The 24,975-nt window shown below is 43.8% G+C and overlaps 1 protein-coding gene across 2 annotated transcripts in view; it reads right to left on the bottom strand.

The window, feature by feature from the left end:
* Positions 1 to 23,892, bottom strand: part of adamts6 (ADAM metallopeptidase with thrombospondin type 1 motif, 6) — a 338,642-nt gene extending 314,750 nt beyond the window's left edge. The window contains exons 1-4 of one of the 2 annotated variants that reach the window (XM_078548849.1): positions 23,758 to 23,892; positions 18,045 to 18,404; positions 16,941 to 17,305; positions 15,730 to 15,901 (exon numbers count right to left, since the gene is read on the bottom strand). In XM_078548849.1, the coding sequence (XP_078404975.1) occupies positions 15,730 to 15,901; positions 16,941 to 17,305; positions 18,045 to 18,141 (634 nt within the window). In that variant the 5' untranslated portion in view covers positions 18,142 to 18,404; positions 23,758 to 23,892. The remainder of the gene's footprint in view (positions 1 to 15,729; positions 15,902 to 16,940; positions 17,306 to 18,044; positions 18,405 to 23,757) is intronic. The other variant, XM_078548859.1, reaches the window with a different exon arrangement.
* Between the last annotated feature and the right edge of the window lie 1,083 nt (positions 23,893 to 24,975).

The following is a 24,975-nucleotide window of genomic DNA, read 5'->3' as shown; positions in this document are numbered from 1 at the left end:
AAGCACTTCAACAGAATAGGAGGGAAATGTCTCAATTGACCATGCCCCCCACCAAATTCCCAAGCAGTGCATTCCAGATCCAAACCACTCACTGCATAAAAAGGTTTCTATTCATGACTCCACTGCTTCTTTCGCCAACTACCTTAAATCTGTGCCCTCTCGTTCTCGAACCTTCCACCAATGGGAACAGTTTCTCCCTATCCACTCTGTCCAGACCCCTCATGATTTTAAATAACTCTATCAAATCTATTCTCAACCTTCTCTTCTCCAAGGAAAACAGTCCCAACCTCTCCAATTTATCCACATGACTGAAGTTCCTCATCCCTAGAAACATTTTTGTGAATCTTTTCTGCACATTCACATACACCTTCATTCTTTCCTGAAGTGTGGTGCTCAGACATGGACATAGTTAAGGCTGAACCAGTGTTTTATACAAGTTTAACTTAGTCTCTTTGCTTTTTTGTACTTTATGCCCCTATTAGTAAAACCTAGGATGTTGTATGTTTTATGAACTGTATTCTCAACCTGTCCTCCACCTTCAATGACTTATACACATATCTACCCAGGTCCCTCCGCTCTTGTATGACCTTTAGAATTGCACGTTTTATTTTATGTTGTCTCTCCGCGTTCTTCCTACTTCACACTTCTCTGCATTAAATTTCATCTGCCTCTTATCCCCCCCATTCCAACAACATGGGCAGAATCATTCAGGATTTGTGCTAAGTGCCATAGCGGGCTTGAAAAAATACATTTTACCCACTGGCGCAATGGCACGATTTCACGCTGTATCGTCCCCTGCCTGACGCATCCCGCCTCATTAAGAATGCAGCGGGAAACACTCTGGATCGCTGGCAGGTGGACTCGGGTTTGCCTGCCACAACATAACCTCAGCACTTCCTCACTCCGGGTGTTATATTCAAAGTGTACCAGAGCGCAGCCTGCTTCATGTCTACAGACCAAGACTGCTCCAGGCGACAGATGGTCCCAAAAGCAAAGAAGATGGCAGCTCCTAAATTTAGTGACACCTCTCTGGGGCGCCTGCTAGACGGAGTGGAAGGCTGCCATGATGCCCTCTTCCCCCACTCTGGCCACAGGAGGTCCAACAGAGTCACCAATCCGACCTGGGAGGCGGTGGCATCAGCAGTCAGCACTACTGGAGCATAGACATCAGCCATCCAGTGCAGGAAGAGGATGAATGTTCTCATCCATTCTGCCAGGCTAAGTCAACCACCTCATCACTCTCAACTCACACACTCACAAACCCATCACAGATCCACAGGGATCTCACACCTCATGGGACAACATCACTAACACTCACACACACCCTCACATCTCCATCAGGCTCATATCCTCTGGAGCTTGTGTCCTCATCTGGTCCATGGCTCCGCTCACCACGCAAACATTCCATGCAGTGCCATGCATCCTGATCACATTCTCTCCATCAGTTTTCATACAGGAGAAGCTGGCTCACAACAGCAGGGAGAGGTCCCAGACCAGGGGTGGAGTGGCCCACATTAGGCCCCTCACTCACTTTGAGGAGCATGCCATCGCTAAAGACTGGTAAGGACATGGACCATGTTGGCGGTAATGGTGAGGTCGGCAGCGAACACCCACATGAAGATCCTGCACCACATCATGCCTCTCTCAACGCAACCATGAAAGCTCTCTCTCCTGTTTTTGATTCTGCTGCCATGCACTAATTATTTCTACTTTGGTTCACAGGGAGCTCTGCCAAGTGACCAATGCCTTCGGGCACCTGAAGGGAGGAGGAGCGGCAGCTGGACCCTTCTGGGTCATCCACTCAGGAATCTCAGAGGCTCTCTGCAGCCTGGAATCCCCTTTGCCTGTGGCCCCCTCAACCTCGTCCTCTGTCACCGCAGAGAGAGCTGCTGGCCCACAGGAGGACAGCCAAAGCAAGTCAGGGCCCTCAAGGCCTCAGCTCTCCAGAGGACAGACGCCAAAGTTATCAGTGGCAACAAGGTCAACCATTGCACAGGCTGTCTCCAGCCCTGCTGAGGATGTCAGGGCAGCACCTACAAGAAATGGGAGGTCTAGAAAAGTTTAAAAATTCTGATCACAAGTGGTTGCACGGGTGAACGCATTTTGCCACTTTATAATCTGAAAACATATTCATTTTCATTGAATAAGGTGTAATGTTAACTTTCAGCGTCATTGACAGGCTTTGCGAGTGCTCCCCCTGCATCATATCCACACACACACACCCCCCCCCCACAACTAGCAGTTCAGCTGCACACAGTCAGGCCACGAGTGTTTCTGGATGGAGAAGTGTGTTTGTGACAGGGTCTTTCCGAACCTTGTGCAGGTTCTCTTCCATGCACGCGGAGCCTTCATCCACTGCACTCATCTTACTGTCCCAAGCATTTTCAGTGCTGCCTGCTGGGGTTCTCTTTCAGTGGTCCATCTAAGCTGAGCTGCATCTCCGCCCACCTGCTGATCACACTCCCATGCTGCACCTGTACCTGTTCAACATGAGGCTCCGCTCACTTTCCATTTCTGCGAAATGATGGTTTTCAAGTTTATCGTTAGCTCCCTCGTCCTTTACCTTCTTTCAGTCACCCATGTTCTTTCTTCCATCACTGTTGACCTCCTGGCATCACCTTCCACCTCCCCACTGTCACCTACCAACCTGAAGCTTTGCCATTTCAGTATGTCCAGGTGAATGTGCACGTCTCCTACCTTCCTGAAAATCCCAATTCCGTCCACATTGACCTTCCCAACCTCCTCCTTCCCACTCCCAGGGTCTATATCTGCCTCCGAGTCCCCACCAACCACCCTCGCCATCCCTTCTACCGTTACCGACATGCCCTCACCCTGCTGACTCCCTCTGCCCCCTCTCACACATGCCATTCCCTCCTACCATGCCCAACCTCAGTTTGCTCCCCTGAAGGCAGTCATTGACTCCACAGACCCCTCCCTTGCACATTCATCTGGACATCTCCCACTTACTCCCTTCTCCCCAGGACACCCTCCTCCTCCCTCCCGACCTCACACCCCCCCAACACCTTCGCCCCCACCCCCCAACCTCACCCCCTGACAATTTCTTCCCCCAGCCCCTCCCAACCTCACCCATGTACACCTTCCTCTCCCACTCACACCTAGAGCTTCATCTCCCCCTCCTCCTTTATCCGTTATCCATAGCAGCCTATGGCCAAGGCCATGATGTTCCGAAGCAGGCCCAAAGCATCAACAGAGACCTCCCACCTTCTGAGAGCTGTTTGGCGGTGAAGCCATGAGTATGAGGATCTACCATGTGATGCACATGTTGCTCCAGGGTCCGATAGCTGTAGGGCTCCAGCATCTTCTTCTCCTCGGATGTCCGTGGTCTGAGCAAGGCCCTAGCAGTATGTCCTGACTTCTACACGTCACGCTTGTCCAGATGTGTTCTGGGTTGATGTGTTTTCCTGCTGGTGTAATTACCAGGATGCAAATCTGGTTCACGCCAGCCTCCAGTGGGATTCGCGTTCCACTATGGCAGACACCATCGATGGTCCCGCTGTGATTTCAAGCTGGTGTGAAACCAATTTCTGCCCCTCAAGCTGAATTGTTCCCCCTGCTGCCCTCCATGATGCCCACCGCCAATGGGGCCGGACGTTTATGTTTGAAGTTCGACTCTATCCTCAAAGCTCACAATGCTTCCAAGTTTGGTATCATCCTCAAATTTTGAAATTGTGCCTTGTACACCAAGGTCTAGGTCATTAATATCTATCAGGAAAAGCAAGGATCTTAATATTAACCCCAGGGGAACTCCACTACAAACCTTTCTCTAGTTCTAAAAATATACAATAACCTGTACTTTCTATTTCCTGTCACTCAGCCAATTTCGCATCCATGTTGCTACTGTCCCTTTTATTCCATGAGTTCTGATATATAGCACTTTATCAAATGCCTTTTGGAAGTCTATGTACACCACATCATTATCTTCATCAATTCTCTCTGTTACCTCATCAAAAAACTCCAGTAAGTTAGTAAAACACAATTTGCCCTGAACAAACCTTTGCTGGCTTTCCTTAAAAACCTACATTTATCTAACTGACTATTAATTTTGTCCCTAATTATCATTTCTAGAAGCTTCCCCACCACTGAGATAAACTGACTGGACTGCAGTTGCTGGGCTTATCTTTACATCTTTTTTTGAGCAAGGGGAGTGAAGACATGGTAGCTAAATTTGCAGATGACACAAAGGTAGGTAGGAAAGTATGTTGTGAAGAGGTCATGAGGATCAAAGGATGGATATAGATAGGTAGTGTGAGTGGGCAAAGATCTGGCAAATGGAGTTTAATGTGGGAAAATGTAAAGTTGTTCACTTTGGCAAGAAGAACAAAAAAGCAGAATATTACTTAGATGGAGAATGGCTGCATAATTCTGAGGTGCAGAAGGATCTTGGTGTTCTAGTACGTGAGTAACAAAAAGTTAGTATACAGGTACAGCAAGTAATTAAGAAGGCTAATGGAACGTTATCCTTTATTACAAGAGGGATTGAACATAAAAGTAAGGATGTTATGCCTCAGTTATACAGGGCATTAGTGAGACTGCACCTCGAATACTTTGTGCAGTTTTGGTCTCCTTATTTAAGGAAGAATGTAAATGCATTGGAGGCGGCTCAAAGGAGGTTTACTAGATTGATACCTGGAATGAGTGGGTTGTCTTATGAGGAAAGGTTGGACAGACTAGGCTTGTTTCCACTGGAGTTTAGAAGAGTGAGGGGTGATTTGATTGAAGTATACAAGATCCTGAATGGCCTTGATAAGGTAGACGTCGAAAGGATGTTTCCTCTTGTGGGTGACTCCAGAACTAGGGGCAGTTTTAAAATTAGGATTCACCCTTTTAGGACAGGGATGAAGAGAAATTTTTTCTCTCAGAGGGTTGTGCGATTTTGGAATACTCTGCCTCAGAAGGTGGTGGAGGCGGGGTCATTGAATATTTTTAAGGCAGAGGTAGACAGATTCTTGTTAGGCAAGGGGATCAAAGGTTATCGGGGTTAGATGGGAATGTGGAAATCAAAACACAAGAAGATCAGCCATGATCTTATTGTATGGTGGAGCAGGCTCACGGGGCCGAATGATCTACTCCTGTTCCTATTTCTTATGTTCTTATGTTTTTATTTGCAACTCTCCAGTCCTCTGGCACCACCCATGAGTCTAAAGAAGGATGGAAAATTATGGCCAGTGCCTCTGCAATTTCCTCTCTTACTTCCCTTAGTATCCTTGGATGCATCTCATCTGGTCCTAGTGCCTTGTCAGCTTTAAGTACAGACAGCCTATCCAATACCTCCTCGTTATCAATTTTAAACCCTTCAAGTATCTGAACTACCTTCTCTTTCACCGTGTCCTGGACAGCATCTTCTTCCTTGGTAAAGACAGATATAAAGTATTCATCTGATTCCTCAGCCATGCCCCCTACCTCCATGTGTAAATCCCCTCATTGATCCCTGATTGATCCTACTCCTTCTTTTACCACCTCACTACTATTTATATGTCTTCGGAAGACTTTGGAATTCCCTTTTATGTTAGTTGCCAGACTCTTTTCATATTCTCCCTTTGCTTTTCATATTTGCTTTTTCACTTCCTCTCTGAACCTTCTATATTTGGCCTGGTTCTAGGTTGTATTATCCACTTTAAATCTGTCACAATTACACTTCGTCGTCTTCATCTTAATCTATTTCTTTCATCATCCAGGGATCTCTAGATTTGTTTGCCCTCCCTTTGCCTTTGTGGGAATATATTGACCATGCCCAAACAGTTTCCTCTTAAAGACAGACCATTGTTCACATACCATTTTGCTTGCCAACCTTTGATTCCAATTTATCTGCCCCAGATCCGTTCTTACCCCATTGAAATTGGCTTTCCCCCAGTTAATTATTCATGCTCTGGATTGTTCCTTGTCCTTTTCCATAGCCAACTTAAACCTTACAATACAATGATCACTGACCTCTAAACATTCTACTGATATTTGATCTACTTGGCCCACCTCATTCCCAAGAACCAGGACCAGCAGTGTCCCCCCTCTTGTTGGACTGGAAACATACTGCTGTAGAAAATTTTCCTGAACACAGTCAAAGAACTGTTGCCCCTCTCTGCTTTTTACACCAATACTGTCCCAGTCTATATTGGGACAATTGAAGTCCCCCATTATAACTACTCTATAATTCTTGCATCTCTTTGTAATTTCCTTGCAAATTTGTTCCTCTACATTTTTCCCACTATTTGGTAGCCTATAGATTACATCAACCAATGTAGTTGCACCTTTTTTGTTCCTTGGCTATAGCCAAATAGATTCTGTCCCTGACCCCTCTGGAACATCCTCTCTCTCTCCAGCACTGCAATGCTCTCCTTAATCAACACTGCCACCCTCCCCCTTTCCCACCTTCCCTGTCTTTCACCTTTATCCAGGAATATTTAATTCCCAGTCCTGCCCTTTTTTGAGCCAGGTCTGTTATAACCACAGCACATGTGAACACATGTCAATCTGCACCTGTAACTCACCAATCTTATTTACCACACTCTGTGCATTCACATACATGCACAATAACACTGATTCAGATTTTATTACTTTCTGCCTTGTTCTGAACCCACTTAATACTTTACTATTTTCTACTCTAATGCTTTCCATCTTTCCCTGTATTCTGAGCACCTTGGTAATCCTCTGGTTCCCACACCACTGCCAAGTTAGTTTAAATCCTCCCCAGTAGCACTAGCAAATTGCCTTCCTATGAAATTGGTCCTGGTTCTATTTAGGTGCAAACCTTCTGACCTGTACAGGCCCCATCTCCCCTAGAGCCAGTCCCAATTTCCCAAGAATCCAAAGCCCTCCCTTCTCCACCATCTTTCCAGCCACAAGTTCATTTGGTTTATCCTCCTATTTCTATACTCACTTGTGCGTGGTACCAGGAGTAATCCAGAGATTACTGCTTTTGTGGTCATGCTTGCTAATTTCCTACCTAGCTCCCTAAATTCTGACTGCATGAACACACCCATCTTTCTGGCTATGTTGTTGGTACCAATGTGGACCACAACTGCTAGCAGTTCACCCTCCCCCCTCAGGGTGCTCTGCAGCATCTGGTGGCATGCTTGACGCTGACACCAAAGAGGCAATACGTCATCCTGAATTCATGTCTGTGGCCACAGAATTGACTGTTTGCTCCCCTAACTATTGAATCTCCTATCACTATTGCTCTTCCAATCTTCTTTATGCCCCCCTGTGGCAGCTATGTGGACCATCTACAAGATGCAGGAACTCACCAAGGCTCCTTTGTCAGCACCTTCCAAACTCAGTATCTCTACACCTTGGCAATATACTGTCTTTCCTCCTCACCAAAGGACCATTTTGCATGGATAAAGAGAGATCAAAACTAAACAACAGATTCACAGACTAAAATGAGAGCAAATAATACAAAAGAAAATCATGAGGAGTAGAGAAAGTGCAATAGAAAGATGAATACCCTGAAGGTAGGTTATTAGAAGATGACATGGGCCAATTGTTGAAGTTAACTACAGAAAAGAAATTGGTCCTAGAAAATTTGCGGGCCGCAAAGCAAAATTGCCTTGGATTTTCTTTGGGTTGCGTCAGCGACTTGTTTAAGTGTGTGGCCCTTTTAAATTTCTTTGTGCAACTATGCACATATGGTAACTTAAAGGGACCAACATGCATGCAGCCTGGGAGTAAACTTTTGGGTTGTTGCACAACTGCCAGGCCATGCAGTTTAGAGGGAACATTGCCTCAAAGTGGATAGCCTACATACTAGGTGGATGAGGAGTTGGCAGAGGTGTTGACCATTATTTTTCAATCTTTAAATCTGCAAGTTGTGCCAGAAGACTAGTGAGTAACCAAAGTAACAACTGAAATTAAAAAATGGACCAAAGGATAAACTATTACTATTGACCAATTACTCTAACATCAGATTTGGGCACCACTGAGAATTCATAATTTGAGATAAAATTAGTGAGCATTTATGGATCGATGAATTAACAAACCATGATCATCATGGGGTTGTTAAAGACAGGTCACGTTTGACAACTTCAAGACTTCTTTTAAAGAACTGATAAAGTGGATGCAGTAATTTTAATACCTGTGGGTTTTCTGAAGGTGCTCAAAAAAGTCTTAAAGACGGTTTGTTACAAAAATCCAGATGTACAGTGTAAGTGAAAATGTAGCAATATGAGTAGAAAGTTGGTTGATGGACAGGGAACCATCAGTAGGGTTGACAGATGTTGCTTAAATTGGAGGAGGATGTGGCAGTGCTTGATTCACTTAGTTCTCAGAATTGGGTTTATCAAAAAGGGCAATATCAAAATTCACTGACACAAAAGAAGTGAAAATCAAGGTGTTCCATAAACAGGAGAACACAGCCAAGACAGTGAAATGGGCAGACAAATGGCAAAAGCAATTTAATACAAAGAAGTGTGAGGCAATTAATTCTGGTTGAAAAATAAGGAATGGATGTATAAACACTCTGTGAGAAGATGTAAGAGAACAGAGAGATGTCACCTAAAAATGAGTACTTCCTTGAAAGTGTAAAGGCAGGTAGATAAAACCATAATAAAAAGAAGAATGAATTTGGAATTTTATAATCAGACACACAGAATATGAAGTCAAAGGGCAAGACTAACGGGTAGGACACTGTTAGGAAATTGTGTGCAGTCCTCCACCTCCTGTCCTCCTCCCCACTGTAGCAGAGTACAACCCTCCCCCAACTAAAACTGTGCATGAAAAATCTGTGGAACATATGTTAGTCACAGCAAGTGATGTAGAGACTCTACCTGGTAGTTGGCAAGTACCAGGCAACCTGGAGCACTTTCTTGGAAACTCACACACCTCCCACACAGATCCAGACTACCTCTCAAGGAAGTTTGAAAAGAGCTGCAAGTTAACAATCTTCTCCCAGTAATTTACAAGGTGCAATGAGCCAACCCCAAAAAAAGCAATAGCAAGCAGGATCCTCAGTACCCCTAAACTCAGGCAAAGCCTGGGAACTGTGCTCAAATGCAAACAGCATGCTGATCCCAAAGTGTGCCCAGCAGAAACAACAACATTAGTGTACCAATTATTCTTCCTAACAGATCACGTGATGGAACAGCACAATGATGTCACAAAATACACATATGTATTTTCTGTTGGAAATGTTTTATTAAAAAGGAATCTTTTACCCTATATGTTAAATATCAGTAACAATATTGTGCTTACACCTTCACAAGGGAGCTGAATTAATATCAAGTTAGGAAAAAGACTGATGGCTATAGGGTAAGTACAGACAAAGATATGCTACATACAACATAATGGTTCCCAAGAAGCTGAGGCCATGGAAACGCTGTTATATTATTTAGGTATTCCGCAGTCATGCTTGATTTACTTTTGAAGGAGGCAGAACTTTTTCCAGAGAATTTCATCAGTAAATCAAATGGATTGGGCAGAATCCCCAGTGGAGAGGTTTTACATTGTGGAAGGAATGCACTTGATGGACTGAGTGACTATTTTTTGTTCTATGCTTTATGCTCTTACATGTAGCAACAACTATGGACCTCGGTCTTCTCTCATCTAGCAATCCCTATGTTTTTCCACTATATCACCTGAGATCAGGTAGAACAGCAGAAGATAAATCAAGGCAAATTGGGCTGCATTCTCTGCAACTCCGACTAAAGACCTAAATTTTCCTCTTGCTGCCCCAACAGGAAGGGTTGTCAGCCTAGCCCAGCCTTCACTATCCAGCTGCATATAAATGACAGAACCACCCCATCCCAGCCCCAACCCCCACCAATTTCCCTGCCTCCACCACTGGCTCAGTCAATTCCAGTCAGGAAAGGTGTGGCAGTAATCCCTAAAGCAGTGGCAAAAGACCCACTTATTGCCTTTTTGTAGGAAAGGAAGGTAAATAGCAGGCACTTTGTCCTCTCCTTAGTCCTCAAAACCTGACCTGTTTTAGGTCTTAGCTCAGTCCAAAGCCTGACAAAAACCAAATATCAGAGTTCTTGAGCTATTTTGACCCCTTTTGGCCTCTTCTCCTACATTTCCCTCTTGTTGGTGGGTTCCTTCTTGGCGACGAAGATCTCTCCCCTCATCCCCACCCTCCATCCCCCAGTGCACAATGCATAGATAATAACTCAAGACACAAGAGGCTGAGTCAGAATCAAAATCCAAGGACCAAATCAAGGCAGCTGCAGAAGTCTGGCCCCACCTTCCTCTCTACTGGGTCAGGAGCAACTTGATAACGTCACTGGACTAATAATCCAGGGGCCCAGACTAATGGTCTGGAGACATGGGTTCAAATCCCCACCACTGCTGCCGGAGGAATATACATTAAATTAATTAATAAATATGGAATAAAATGCTAGTCCCATTAACAATGGTCATGAAACTACCAGATTGTTGTAAAACCTATCTGGTTCAGTAATGCTCTTCAGGGGAGGAAATCTGCCATCCTTACCAGTCTGTCCACATGTGACTCCAGATGCACAGTAATGTGGTTGACTCTTATCTGACCACTGAAATAGCCTAGCAAGCCACTCAGTTGTACCAAACCGCTACAGAAAAAACACTGTGGGTGTACCTACAATGATGCAAGAAGGTGGCTTACCATCGCCTCCTCAAGGGCAATTAGGGATGAGTAATAAAATGCTGGCCTTGCCAGTATACTCTCACCCTAAGAACGAATAATAAAAAAAATCTTTGCATTGACTTATATGTCTCCTAGAGCCACATTGACGCAGCATGTGATAAATCATGCAAGCCTTCAACTCTAATTGGAAATGATTGGGCTGATTTTCCCCTGTCCAAAGAATAGGTGCAAATCAAATGAAGAATGGCATTAATCTTTTTATCCTAGCAAATTCTGCTGAATAACATTGCACCCAAACTTTTTAAATGTTTTTTCTGGCACCTTTGCCTGAAGAAGGTGCAGCAATGTAAGTTTCATGCAAATGAGTGGCAGAGGACTTTACGCCCAGATTTACTCGAACAGTTCAGGGGCAAACTGTCCCATACAAACTTGCTGCAAATGTTTCCTGAGCTATTGTTTAGGTGATATTACATTTTTTCTTCTTTATATGCCTGACTTGGAGCCAGAATTCTCTGCTTTTGTTTGAAACAAGAATTGAGCAGCTTTAATTTTTCTGAGGCATTGCAAGATTAGTGAGTGCAACACTTGAGGCAGTGGCGATGAGAAAGGGAACAGTGCATGGGGGAACTTGGCAAATTTCCTGACGCCCCATCCCCCCCTGCCACTAAACATTATGCTTTTTAAAAAAATCATAGTGAGCAAAGACCAAAACTTTATAGAGCAAATGCAATAACATTAGTAAACTGTGGGCATGTGCCACATGATCAACTCTCTATGTGTAACATCAGCTGAAATTTCCAACTTTCTCAAGGGCATAAAATGAACCAGATCGAGCAATTGTGCTATGACCTCTAAGGCTTCACATCAAGAGCTAGAAAGTGTTATGAGACCAGACAGCTCTTTTTTTGACTTGCATAGACATAATGGGCCAAATGGCTTCCTCCTGTGCCATAAATTTCTATGATTTCTAGATTGTCACTTGTTATGAACCAAGCCCAATTTCCCTTTCCGTTAAATTCATGGGTAGCTAATTTAATACCATCCTTTTTTGGCCCACAGTGAATGTTCTTCCCATTATGAAACATTATGATTACAGCCATATTCCAAAAGGCCCAATTAGAATACAAAAGCCTCTTTGATCATTGGTTTTCAATTTTTTTGATCACTCTGTATCAGGCAATAAGCTCTGACCCCAGTTAGACAAAAGACTCACTTAAAGACCATTTTTATAATATGGTAATTTGATCCATTATTGAGTTTGCAACATGACAATTGTATACATCGATCTAGGGAAGGCTTATGGCTAGGTGCCTAGGGAAGTCTGAAAGTGTGCTAGAATTTGTTGGGTCCCTGAGAAGTACATACTATTATTACACGACTTGTACAAGGAATGCCAAACAAGGATAAGAAGCAGCGTGGAGGAGAGTCAGAGTTTCAAAGCCAAAGTTGGATTACACCAACAATGCACTGAGCCCCTTCCTTTTCCTGATGGTCATGGATGTTCTAACTGTGCAAATAAGATGGGAAGCAATTTTTGCAGATGACATTGAGCTATTAGGTGGGGATAATGAGAACATGACTGAATATCTGGAGAACTGGAGAAAAGCACTGAAAGACAGGGGAATGTAGATCAGTAGACCAAAGACCAATTTATGGACTGTTAGCTTGAGCCTATGGAAGAAGATCCTTTACTTATCCTAAATACTTCAATTAAACACCCCCTTAATCTTCTATATTCAAGGAAATATAAACCTAGAGTTTGATTTTCAGTCCGGGGTCAGGAACCCGACACCCAGATCATTTCTGGGTCCTGACCCTGTGCTGTGTTTGTGTCGCTGATGCAATGTTATTTTAGTATGTAGATCCTATAATTGGAGCAGAGGTGAGCTCAACGCCCAAATAGTGGTACCGGGTGCTGCCAGAAGGCGGGAACTGATTCAAGAGTGCAATGCTCAATGGCCAATGACAGCCATTACTAGGCTTGCTGTTGTCTTGCAGAATAGAGCAGGTAGAATATCAAAGGACCAGCAACCACATGGCACAGAGAAATGGCCAAACAGCCAATAAAAAGGTATTGGACCGCTTTTGTGACTAACTCCTTTTTTCCAACAATTTTTCTTCGGCAGGGGCATCACTTAACAGCTCCCTGCATTGCTCCCAATAGCTGTGCACTAACATTAACCAGACTGTTCACTTTTCCTGATGTATGATTTGAAAATCACCTTCTGGCCGCCCCCAGTATGGTAACAAGCTCTTCGAGGAGTTTAAACTCCATTATTTGGAGGTGATTGGGTTGCTGGTTCCCCCCTTCCACTCCTCGCTTTGAAAACAGCAACGCTTTCAGAGGCATCAGAAGACTGACATGCCACCTAGGAACACTATTTTCAAAGCGCACCTGCATCTGACCTCACCTTCACGGGCAATTGAAAATCATACCCCTAGTCTACATGACCTGTCCTCATAATTTAACACTTTTAACACTGATATCATTCCATCCAATCTGTGCTAGACCCCCTATAAGGCCAATGTAGATGCTCCCTGAGTTGCCTTGCCAGACCCAAATGCACTACTCCTGATGCACTGGATTTCCTGACCATTTTAAAAGCCCATGCAAAAATGTTCCAACTCTTGAACTCAAAACATTTGTTTTAAAATCCTGTCCTTTTTTTAATCTTTCTGTGTTAAGCACCATGCCCTAATTCACAAAGTGGGTAAGGGACTCACTTAAAAACCACTCTGCCAATGCTAGTCTTAGATCATCAGGTTCATGTGAGTAAATGTGCAGAAGTCTCTCTGACCCCCAAACTTACAATACAAGTTAAAGCTGGCTGGAAACTGATTCTGTAATTACCAGCCTCAAACTATATATAAGCACAGTATTCACTACTAATTCTGAATACATTGATCCCTATATCAGCCTCGACTATATTTACAAATATATGAATATACTAATTAGAAGCAAGAGTAGACCATTCATTCCCTCAAGTCTGCTCCATCATTCAATATGATCATGGATGATCTGATTGTAGCCTCAAATGCACATTCCAACTATCCCCATAACCTTTGACTTCCTTGTTAGTCATGAATTTATCTACCTCTGCCTTAAAAATGTCCAATGACCCCGCCTCCACCACTCTCTGGGGAAGCACTCTTGCTTCCGAGTCAGGTGGTTGTGGGTTGAAGCCCCACTTCAGGTGCTTCAGCACTTCGAGTGCTGTACTGTCAGAGGTGCCATCTTTTGAATGAGATATTGTACTATTAGACCTTTCAAATTGGCACAAATAATTCGATGGCATAATTTAAACAGGAGAGTATTCCTGGTGTCCTGGTTAATATTTATCCCAATCAACACCACTGGCACAGATTTTCTGGTTATTTATCTCATTTCCAGTTATGAGATTTTGCTGTGTACAAATTGGCTGCTATGTCTTCCTATGTTACAAGAATGACTGCACTTCATATAATTAATTGGTTGCAAAGCACATCCTGAAGACATGAAAGACATTTTATGAATACAATTGTGTTGGCTTTCTTTTTTTCTTTACAATTGTCTACTTGGATCAAAATATGCTGGGAATGCATACCAGGCCAAACACCTGAATAAAAGGTCAATGTGTTAGATGGGTCTCTTCATCAGAACTGTGTTGTGATGGAGTTCCATATTAACCTGTACGAATCTTTCAGGAGCTGACTGACCCACTTTATATTTCCAATATTTTGCATATTTTTTTCAATTTTCCAGCATTTGTATTCTTTTTGTGTTTTAATCAGACAAGTGTAAATAATGTATTATTTTCAACATTACTAGTTTTATTTTAGTAAAAAGAAAGTATACAATATTTATTAATATTTCAGGATCCCCATTTAGATTCCCATAAATAAATGAAAAAAGGGACAAAATGACCTGCTACTAAGTTACATCAAGGCTATTCTATAATAGGCCACTAAGAAACTCACTCCATGCCTTGTCAGATTACACTTGGCTTTCATTCAGCACCTCTACCCAATGGGCGACCTGAAATCTGATGCAGTAAGGCAATTGTAGTGTAAACCTCAGTTTGCAGACCTTGAATGCGCACTAATGCTATGTCACACCTTACTACCATTAGACAGGTATTTATATTTATGATAATAGACAACTATAACTCTCCAAATATTAAAGCAATACCAAATAAAAATACTACTGAAGAAGCGTGAACTTCCACCCAATTTCTTTTATACATTCCTGTGGCTCTGTTTAGAACTTTTTATTTCATTTGTTGAATGATAAACAACTGCAATTCATTAGCACACTACCAAGAAATGCAAGTACAAAGCAAATACAATAAAACACATCTCTTACAGTCCTCTACGTGCTGCAAGAAAAAAGTCTTTGATAAAAAAAAACTTGCATTTATATACTGTCTTTCACTATGGCAGGTTGTCCCAAGCCATTTTACAACCAATGATGTACTTTCAAAGTATAGTCACTGTTATAATGTACGTACAGAAAGTGACAGCCAACTTTGTGCACAACAAGATTCCAAAAACAGCAGATAGTCTGTTTTAGAGATGTTAGTTGAGGGATAAATATTGGCTAGGACACCAAACAGAACTCCACTGCTCTTTTTCAAAATACTACCCTGGAATATTTTATGTCACCTCAGGGGGCAGAAGGGGCCTCGATTTAACATCTCACTACACCCCTGACAATTCAGCACTCCCTCAGTACTGCACTGAAGTACCAGCCTAGATTTTGTGCTCCAGTCTCTGGAGTGGGATTTGAATCCACAACCTTTTACCTCAAAAATGAGAGCCACAGCTGAAATCATGATGATGAATAAATTCTTAATCAGTAAACCTTTTCTTATATGTTGGGGATCTTCTAGCTTTGAAGTTCTGAACACACTAAACCTTTTTTTCATCAACAAAGTTGTCACTAGCAACATCAATTGTATTAAAAAAATGATTCTGTAGTACAAAGTAATCAAAATATCAAAAACAGTAAAAAAAAAATCAATGCCAAATTGAGTCAAAAATTAACGGTTTCAGTTTCAGCATATTCTTCAGTATTGTTGGTTCATATAATATTTGCACACTCTGTTTAATCCTACATATTTTCATGAAAGGGAAAAAAGATTGTACTTCTGTATATTCTCCTACAATGTAAGGTAAGTTACCTGGAACTCCGCAGTTTGACATATTTGTTTGATGTCTCTGTCGAATGGAGGAACGCTTGTAAACAACATGAGGGTGGCCTTCACCATAAGTAAAGTCACTAGTATTGTCCTCAGATATATCCTGCAATGGTTCAATGAAATACTGATCTTCTTCTGTTACAATCACCCCATGCTTAAAAGAACAAAACAGATCATTATTGCATATAATAACTTTAGAAGTTTCAGGAAATAGTCTGAAATAGAGCCTTCCTAAAGTATAATACAGATATAACTGGATTATGCATCATGAACACATATTGCACAAATATTATAATAGAAAGATGAATAATGAAACTTATAATAGTGAGCAATTGAGACTAAAAGTTATCCAAAAAATCAGAATGTATTAAATCTACTGACAATTAAAAGCAAATATTTTTCAATTCCACTTTCTAATAGTGATTTTTCCCCATTAACCTGGGTATTTAAATGATTGGACCCTTGTTGCTGAGGAATTGCTAGCAATGCATGAGTTGCTACTCCTTCATTTCCCATCCAACTTTCTTCCAAAAATTTGTTCAATGCTGATCTCAACGCACATTATTACTTTAAAGTAAGCATATTATCCAGCCATTTGTAATTGTGATGTGTCCAAATTGAATTTGTACTTTTGTTTATTCACTGTAAGGAGTGATCCTGCAAGCAGTAAAACTCTAGTTTATCCTCCTTGTAAATCGCCAGAAACATTTTGTTCCATTATAGTGGTCATATCTTTTATGGAAGGATATACTTTCTTTGTAAATACTGAAAATAAGCTGATCACTCTTACCAACTAATGCAGTTTTTATTGCTTCGGCAAGAAATAAATTTATGTAATTAAACTAACGGCGCTGCATGGAACTTTGTCAGAAATCTCTACTTTAATATGCTACACAGGAAGTTTGATTTGTACGTGCTTCTGAACAACATTCGGTCTGCAGAGGCCACTGAGAGGGACCTGCCTCTTTAAGATCTGGCTACCCTTCCCACTGCGGTAGATCATATGCAAATTAGCCATGTGCATCATACAGCGGGCAGCTGTTTATGCTTCGTCTCCTACGACGGTTCCATCAGTTCAGTTAACATTTCTGGCTGGTGCCGAATAACAAATCATTTATATCCCACAGCACAAAAGCAATCGAACGAATAAAGCAGCATCTCAATTTGAAAAGCAAGTTTACTGTTCTACTCACCAGGCCATTACAGTTGCTCAAAGCCACTTTTGTAGTATTGTGCTCATGTAGTACATATCCCACGTAATGGCAGTTATCAATAAAATCGTGTTTCCATTCTGGGCCATCATTCCCCCAATATTCTACCATAAAATGTCTGGAGATTAATTTAGTGTTTAAACTCAAGTTTAAGTGAAAGTGCTTTCCATAGGCGGTCAGTCTGTAAAATAATTTAGATTCAGTTGGATCATGAGGTGTCACATCGGAACTCCGCCTTCGCCTTGAATGTCTATAGCTTTTCCCACTGACATTCAGGAAATCTCCGTTATGGTCCACTCGGGCAGGAACCGTTAGCTGATAATGTTCAAGGTAAGAAAGGAATTCCTCTTTGAAATCACAAGGTGGGAAGATCCAGGAAATGGGCGTGGAAGGAAAAAAAATGGAGGTGACAAAGTACTACTAAAATACCAGGCAAAATCATTCCTTCTAATGTAAAGAGAAAGTGGCTGTCAAATATTTTCAGAATGTTCAGCCATGTTAAACTAAGTAAGGAAATCACATAGTCCAGGCAATGTTTCATAGAATTAGTGAAACCACGTTACATGCAGGAAGTTGGGAAGGACAAAGACTTCGAAATAACCTGACTTATGCAGGAAATGTCAGCAGTGCCATCTCTTAAAGTCCTAGTAACAATTTTGCATTTAACAAGGTCGTGCTACAAATTTGCCGTTAACATTCCAAGTGCAATATAAGGATTCTGCTATGCAGACATGCAAACTGCTGTCATTAACAAAACATTAAAGAAAGAGTTCTGGACCTTGTTCAGTTTGATCAAATGAGCTATGTTCAGTCTCTCCCTATTCCCAACCTACTGTTCATAACGGATTGCATCAAATCACAAGTAAAAGTCACTCACATATAGTTCAAGTCCAGTTGTCTTAATAACTAAATTGTGCTTTTGTAAGCGGTCAAAAGCGTAGATTTTTTTTTAAAATGACAGATAGTTGTAACAAAGTAAATATGAACTTGTGCCAACAAAAGCCAACCTGGGTTATTTCGGTTTGAAAGCGTTGGTGATGTGGCGCTAGTCTACAGTATATTTTGGTCATGCTGGGATGATCCTACCTTGAGAACTGTAAGAAAGCCTTGTGTCACTGTCAAATTCCGAAGCAGCCATGACTAGGCTCAAAATCCAAGTCACCGTCTTCCACAAAATTTCCATAATTTAGTGAACCTCAAGCTGTTTGTGGCTACCTTTGCGCTAGACAGTTTGGTTGACTCCAGAAGCGCACCGTAACAAGCCCATGGGGTCGCCGAGTCCTCGGCACGTTTCCGTGCGGCGGTGCCTCAGCGCCGAAAGGTCCAGCAGTTCGTGCACCAGCCCGGGTGGCCACTCATCCCTGCGCCCAGAGCCAGCAGCAAAGCGGCGGAACCCTCAGCACCCACACTCATTGGCCGTTTATTCGGACTCACTCATCCGTATGCCTGCAAAAGGGGAACACCACGCATTAATGATGCCATTGTCCAGTTACACTCTGCATTATTCGTCATTTTAGCAGCAAAGCAGTTGGGTTACACAGGTTTATTCTATTTTGCGATGGCTTTGAAGGCACGGTTACTATTGACTGTGTAGCATTGCAAAGGTTCGGATTACAGAAGATGAAAAGGCTCGACACGTGAAGTAGATCGCAGAGGGAATGCATATTCACACTCCTCCCCCCCCCCCCCCCCCCCCGCCTTTACAACCCCCTGGGATCGTTAACTTCTTAACCGGTTTCTCACAAGGTAAAACACACAGTTAAGACACAGCCGTCCGGACATTAGTGCAAACTCATGTTATGTGTTTTCTGAGTTAAAACAGTCTCCAAAATAGTCATCAAACCTAAACTTCGAGCACTGCTGCCGGTCAGCCCGAGTGAATGCAAAGATTTTTTAATGAATTATAAAGTGGCAGTACATCGCTTTTCTGGAGCTCCTTTCTCTTTCCCACAAACTCTGAGCCCTGTGCAACCACAATCCTTAGCATGAAATGGCAGAGGAGAGTGAGGGTCCATGAGTGAGGCTCCATGTGGAGAGTGAAGCTCCATGTGGAGAGTGAAGCTCCATGTGGAGAGTGAAGCTCCATGTGGACAGTGAGGCTCTGTGTGAGGAGTGAGGCTCCATGTGGGGAGTGAGGCTCCATGTGGTGAGTGAGGCTCCATGTGGTGAGTGAGTCTCCATGTGAGGAGTGAGGCTCCATGTGGTGAGTGAGGCTCCATGTGGTGAGTGAGGCTCCATGTGAGGATTAAGGCTCCATGTGGACAGTGAGGCTCCATGTGGTGAGTGAGGTTCCATGTGAGGAGCGAAGCTCCATGTGATGCGTGAGGCTCCATGTGAGGGGTGAGGCTCCATGTGAGGGGTGAGTCTCCATGTGGTGCATGAGGCTCCATGTGAGGAGTGAGTCTCCATGCGGTGCGTGAGGCTCCATGTGAGGAGTAAGGCTCCATGTGGAGAGTGAGGCTCCATGTGGAGAGTGAGGCTCCATGTGAGGGGTGAGGCTCCATGTGGAGGGTGAGCCTCCATGTGGTGAGTGAGGCTCCATGTGGAGAGTGAGGCTCCATGTGGAGAGTGAGGCTCCATGTGGAGAGTGAGGCTCCATGTGGAGAGTGAGGCTCCATGTGAGGATTAAGGCTCCATGTGGACAGTGACGCTCCACGTGGTGAGTGAGGCTCCATGTGAGGAGCGAAGCTCCATGTGGTGTGTGAGGCTCCATGTGAGGGGTGAGGCTCCATGTGAGGGGTGAGGCTCCATGTGGTGCGTGAGGCTCCATGTGAGGAGTAAGGCTCCATGTGGTGCATGAGGCTCCATGTGAGGAGTAAGGCTCCATGTGAGGAGTGAGTCTCCATGTGGAGACTGAGGCTCCATGAGGGGTGAGGCTCCATGTGGAGGGTGAGCCTCCATTTGGTGAGTGAGGCTCCATGTGGTGAGTGAGGCTCCATGTGGTGAGTAAGGCTCCATGTGGTGAGTAAGGCTCCATGTGAGGAGTGAGTCTCCATGTGGAGGGTGAGCCTCCATGTGGTGAGTGAGGCTCCATGTGGGGAGTGAGGCTCCATGTGAGGGGTGAGTCTCCATGTGGAGGGTGAGCCTCCATGTGGGGAGTGAGTCTCCATGTGGGGAGTGAGGCTCCATGTGATGAGTGAGTCTCCATGTGGAGCGTGTGTCTCCATGTGAAGAGTGAAGCTCTGTATGAGGAATGAATCTCTATGTGAGGAGTGAGTCTCCATGTGGAGGGTGAGGCTCCATGTGAGGAATGAGGCTCCATGTGGAAAAGTTGAGCTGCCCAAATCCTCTCTCTCATCTCCTGCTGGATGGAACCCTATCATCCAGCCAATCCACTGGGAATGTGACCACCGATCAAAGCCAGCAGAGTCATTACCTTCCCACTAATGGTCTGCATGCAGCAAGAGTGCCAGATGGAAGCAGGGAGGAGGGTGCATGGAGGAAGGAATGTGGAGGAAAGGAGGGATGTAGTAGTGAAGGAGAGATCAGGAATAAGGAATGGAAGAAGCGGAGAAGAATGGGGTGGAAAAGAGGACATTAGGGAAGAAGGGGTGCATGGAGGGGGAGGATGGGGAGGAGGAAGGGATGGAAGAAGAGATGAGATTGGAGGAGGGGAGAGGATAGATGAGGGAGGGAGGGTAGGATGAAGGAAAGGTGAAGATAAAGGAAAAGAAGGGATGAGTGGATGAAGAGGGGGGGGAGGCAGGCAGTCCAGGAGCCTGGGAAAGAGGGGAGGGAAGAATCAAGGAGGAGCAGTGGAGGGAAAGAGGAGGAAGGAAAGGCAAGAGGGGATGGAATGAATGAATGGGAGAGGAGTAGGAAGGGAGAGTTGAGAGAACAAAAGGGAAGAAGAGTGCAGAGGGATTGCAACAACAAGGGAGATGAAGAAGGATGAATGAAAGAGGAGTTATAAAGGAGATTGGGAGGGGTAGGTGAGGGATTGAAAGGTAACCGAGATGGAAGTCAGATGGAGAACTAAGAGGGGTTAAGATTAGACAGGAAGATGGGAGGGGAGATTTGGAGGTTGGAGTCGGCAGAAGAGGAGGAGGAGGCAAAGGATTGAAGGGCGAGGAGATGGGAAGAGGACTGGATGAGCTGTAGGAGGAAGGAGAGGGAAGAGGAGGAGAGGGGAGGGAGGAGGAGTAAGAGGGGAGAAGGGATGGAAAATGTGGGTGTGGGAGATGAATAAAGGGAAAGGGGAAATGAGGAGAAATGGGAAGTGGAGGCACTGGGACATTTACCAATGTTAAAGTTGCTATACAAATACAAGTTGTTCAAAAGGAGGCAGAGCACTGGAAGGTGCGAAGTGGGCGGGGGGGGGGGGGGGGTTGGAGCAGTGCAAGAACAAGGAAGATAAGCAAGGAAGGAGCAAAGCACAGAGAAACAAATGGCCGAAGAGCAGGAGGATGAGGAGTAATGGGGAACTGAAGAAAGAAATGGAGGAGATGGGAAAATTGCAAAACAAACAGAAAGAGGGAAATAATAACAAAGAAATGGGGAGAGCAGAGGCCACCGAGTGAGGGAGAGCAGCAAAGGAAGAGGGAGAACCGGTGAAAGGAATAGGTAGACCCGGTCCGAGCAATAGAGAGGATAATGAGAGAGCAATGTGTCCGACAGTTACTGCACTTCAAAAGTACACCACTGGTTGTAAAGTGTTTGATACCTCCGGGGATGGGAAAGACACTATATAAATGCAAGTCTTTCTAAGGCAAAACAAAGGAAAGGTGGAAAGTTTTTTAAAAACGGGGAGAGGGAGGGAACCACAAGAGGACAAAGTGTGGTCCTAGAGGTGTGGAGCAGCAGCAGGAGAACGGACAGCACAGCTAGAACCATGACCGGCTCTGGAGCCTCATACAGTCCACTCGAGGCGGCCGCTCCCCGGTACAAAGAGAAAGGAAAACACCGGTAACGTCCTGAGCGAGAACTCCGGCAACGGGCAGGACCCTGGCAAGGCAAGAGCTAGAATGAGCTCAAGAGGGGAAGACACACAAGGCGGCGAGAGTCAGCACCACTTCACAGTAGAAGCGGGAGAATAAATTGGGGAGTCTCGCCCAGCCGACACCGAAGCCTGCCTGACGCCAAAACAAGCAGAGATTCTACACAGCCTTAATTTCAAATCAAATATTTTGAAAAAGGGAGCAGGCGAGAGGTGGGAAGGGCGAGCACTGCGGACTGACGTTTCGCGATTACACTTTCTTGGCACGTCATAACAGCTGGGTAAGTCTTCGACTGAAAACGAAATAGATTGGCGGCTCCGAATGACATTGCTTTCACATAAATCAGTGCAAAAACATATGGCGGGTTAGCGAAACAGAGGAAGTGGAGCATGAATTTACACTTAGAATAATTTATTCCAAAGCACCGAAATACACGCTTTTCTACTTTGGTAAAATGTTTCTCCCAGCCCAGTGAGCCAGGGGTTGTAACACAGTAGTCAACAATGACTAAGTGGAAACAAAAGGTTCGCCGGCACACAGAAGTCACATTATATCCAAGTGCATGCAAGAGTCCGTGATCAGTGGGTGTCCCTCGGAACAGAAAAGGTGACACGGTTTGAGGTTTAAGATAAGCGCGCACCATAAACCTCTAAACCGATAGGGCTCGCCTGGTACAAGTGGCATGTGTATGTTGCTAGGGAAGTGAAGGGGGAGGGGCAGCAGCTCATACGAAAGATATAAAGTCTGCGGTTCCCCGCTGAAAAGAAGTTGCAGACCTGCTCCTTGTATTGAATGGTTATCATCTCAGTGGGGAAAGAAATGATACGGCCCCAGCTACCGTCGCAATTCTGCCGCGAAAAAGCATTTGACTTTCTGTAAAAAAATATAGAAGTGATGCAATGCAGAACACGAACATTTCCCTTAATCAAATTCGGGGCAGAAATCGCACCGTGGACCGATTTGGAGTAGAAAACCAAACTTTGCAAACGTCACCAGTCAGGTTTGGCTTTATAACCTGTGCTGAATTTCCTGCGCCGTACCGAGTAAATTTTCCAGGAGCTGTCAGATTTCTGCTGGACAATCCCAAATTTTTCAGTGAAGGAGCTACGAAAAGGCTAGACACTACAAAAACACAGCACACAGCTGGTTGTTCAACGTCAGCATTTCAATGTCAAAAATAAGGGAAAATTAAAACTTTTCATATATGAGGAGGAAATCGAATAGGCTTCGTACAATCAATATAAAGTAACATTCGGCAGCCCATTCCCAGACAGCAGCACTAAATCTATTTGGATAAAACGCGTGTGACCCAGACAGTTGGCATTTGGCCCAAATACATTACACCGGCAGCTCAAATAAAAACAAGCGTCTCTACAACAATGAAAGAATTGGAAAGCCTGTGCCTTCTTGCACACTTTTATGCCTTGCTTCGATTTTTAAAAAGATTTATATATATACATTGCTTCCTATACAATCACACACAACATTCGATTAACTGGATCGACACATCCTTAAAAATCCCCTCACAAATCACACGAGGTGCAGATTAAATCAAAGAACACTATTCTGCACAGCTTTTGTTACTATCTTAAAATCATACAAGAAATGGAACTACCTTACTTTAGAATGCACGAGGGGAGGTTCTGCTGAATTAGGGTTTCAAACATCTAATCTCAAAAAAAAAACCCAAACGATTCCTTCAGTGCAGTCCATTTGCAGCAATAAAAACAGAATGAATTCACTGAAACTGCCTCAGTGTCCAGTCTCACTCAGTCACAATACAACTTGCAGTGAGCTTTAGCAGTAAACCGACACTTTAAAATAAACAAAAGGGTCGGGAAAATGTTACTAGTAGCCTTTACCGTTTTCATCTTCATTCTGGGACGGGTTTAAGTGCAGCTTTCAAACAATAGACCGTGCACACTGGCGATCCGTACCAATCAATTCTACTCTCTCGAAACCACAAGTTATTTTCATCCAGAACAGAATCCTGCAGTTTGGAGGGGGGTGGGGGGGAGGTGGGAGGGGGGGGGGGGGGAGCTTACTGAAGTTACTGACTTGGCAGAAACTGGGATGCCATCAGCCACCACCAAGCAACATAGATTTCTTCCCCCCCCCCCCCCCAACTGACTCCTCTCTCCAGGGCAGCTGGGCTCGTACAAAGCTCTATAGGACAGTTGGAAAAGTAAGGCAGGCAATACAACAAAGTATATGAAACAGCCCCGATCTGACTACCGGCCTTCAGCCAAGTTTAGACTTGCAATCTGGCGATGTGAGCTGGAGAGCGTACTTACGTCAGTGAAAAATGCAGATGTGCTTTTTTTTCAAGACCGGGTTGTGCGCATGTCTTCTCGATCACGTGAAGGGGAGGGGGCAGTGAAGGGGTCCAGTCAGGGTGAAACTGGCATAGGAGAGTCCAGCATTGAATAAACTTCCAAAAAGGATTCCATACTCACTTAAAAGTGAGAAAGGAGCAACTGCCCAGCTTGCACACCTCTTTAGTAGCAACAGTGAATTTAACTCTGTATTTATGTTTGTACTTTAGTTAGATTCCAAAGGAAACAATTCATAACTTGGAAACGCACAAGCCATTTTATTTTAATGTTATCATAGGGGTATTTACTTTCAGACTGCATTTGTATCTTGATGAGATTACACGTGGTATCGTTTCCTTCTTGCAAGACTTTTCACTTAAAATTGTGTTATCTTCAATATTAAATCCACGGGGACAATTAATTGCTGTTTAAAACCTTTGTAAAAAGCTTAACGCAGTCACAGCAGCAGAAGCAGCATTAGTTCTAAAGCTCTTCGTAAATATGATAGAAATTAGAATGGATTGAAAGTCGATTTAACTGCATTCCAGTGGCAGCTCCAGCATAAACTTTGAACTAAACTCCAGCATTTCCAAGGGAAACTCATTCCTGCACTTGTGTGAATCATTTAGTAGATCATCAGTTGTACTGTGGAAATTAACCTCTACAATTATTAATGGGGAAGGGGTTTAACCATTTAACCATTTAAACCCAATCTAGAAGGAAGCAGCTCAAAAATTAAAAGGGAGTTAACTGGCACTTAGATCT

Source organism: Cetorhinus maximus, chromosome 1, assembly GCF_964194155.1.
Source record: "Cetorhinus maximus chromosome 1, sCetMax3.hap1.1, whole genome shotgun sequence".
Taxonomy (NCBI): domain Eukaryota; kingdom Metazoa; phylum Chordata; class Chondrichthyes; order Lamniformes; family Cetorhinidae; genus Cetorhinus; species Cetorhinus maximus.
This window is presented reverse-complemented; position numbering and strand designations above follow the sequence as displayed.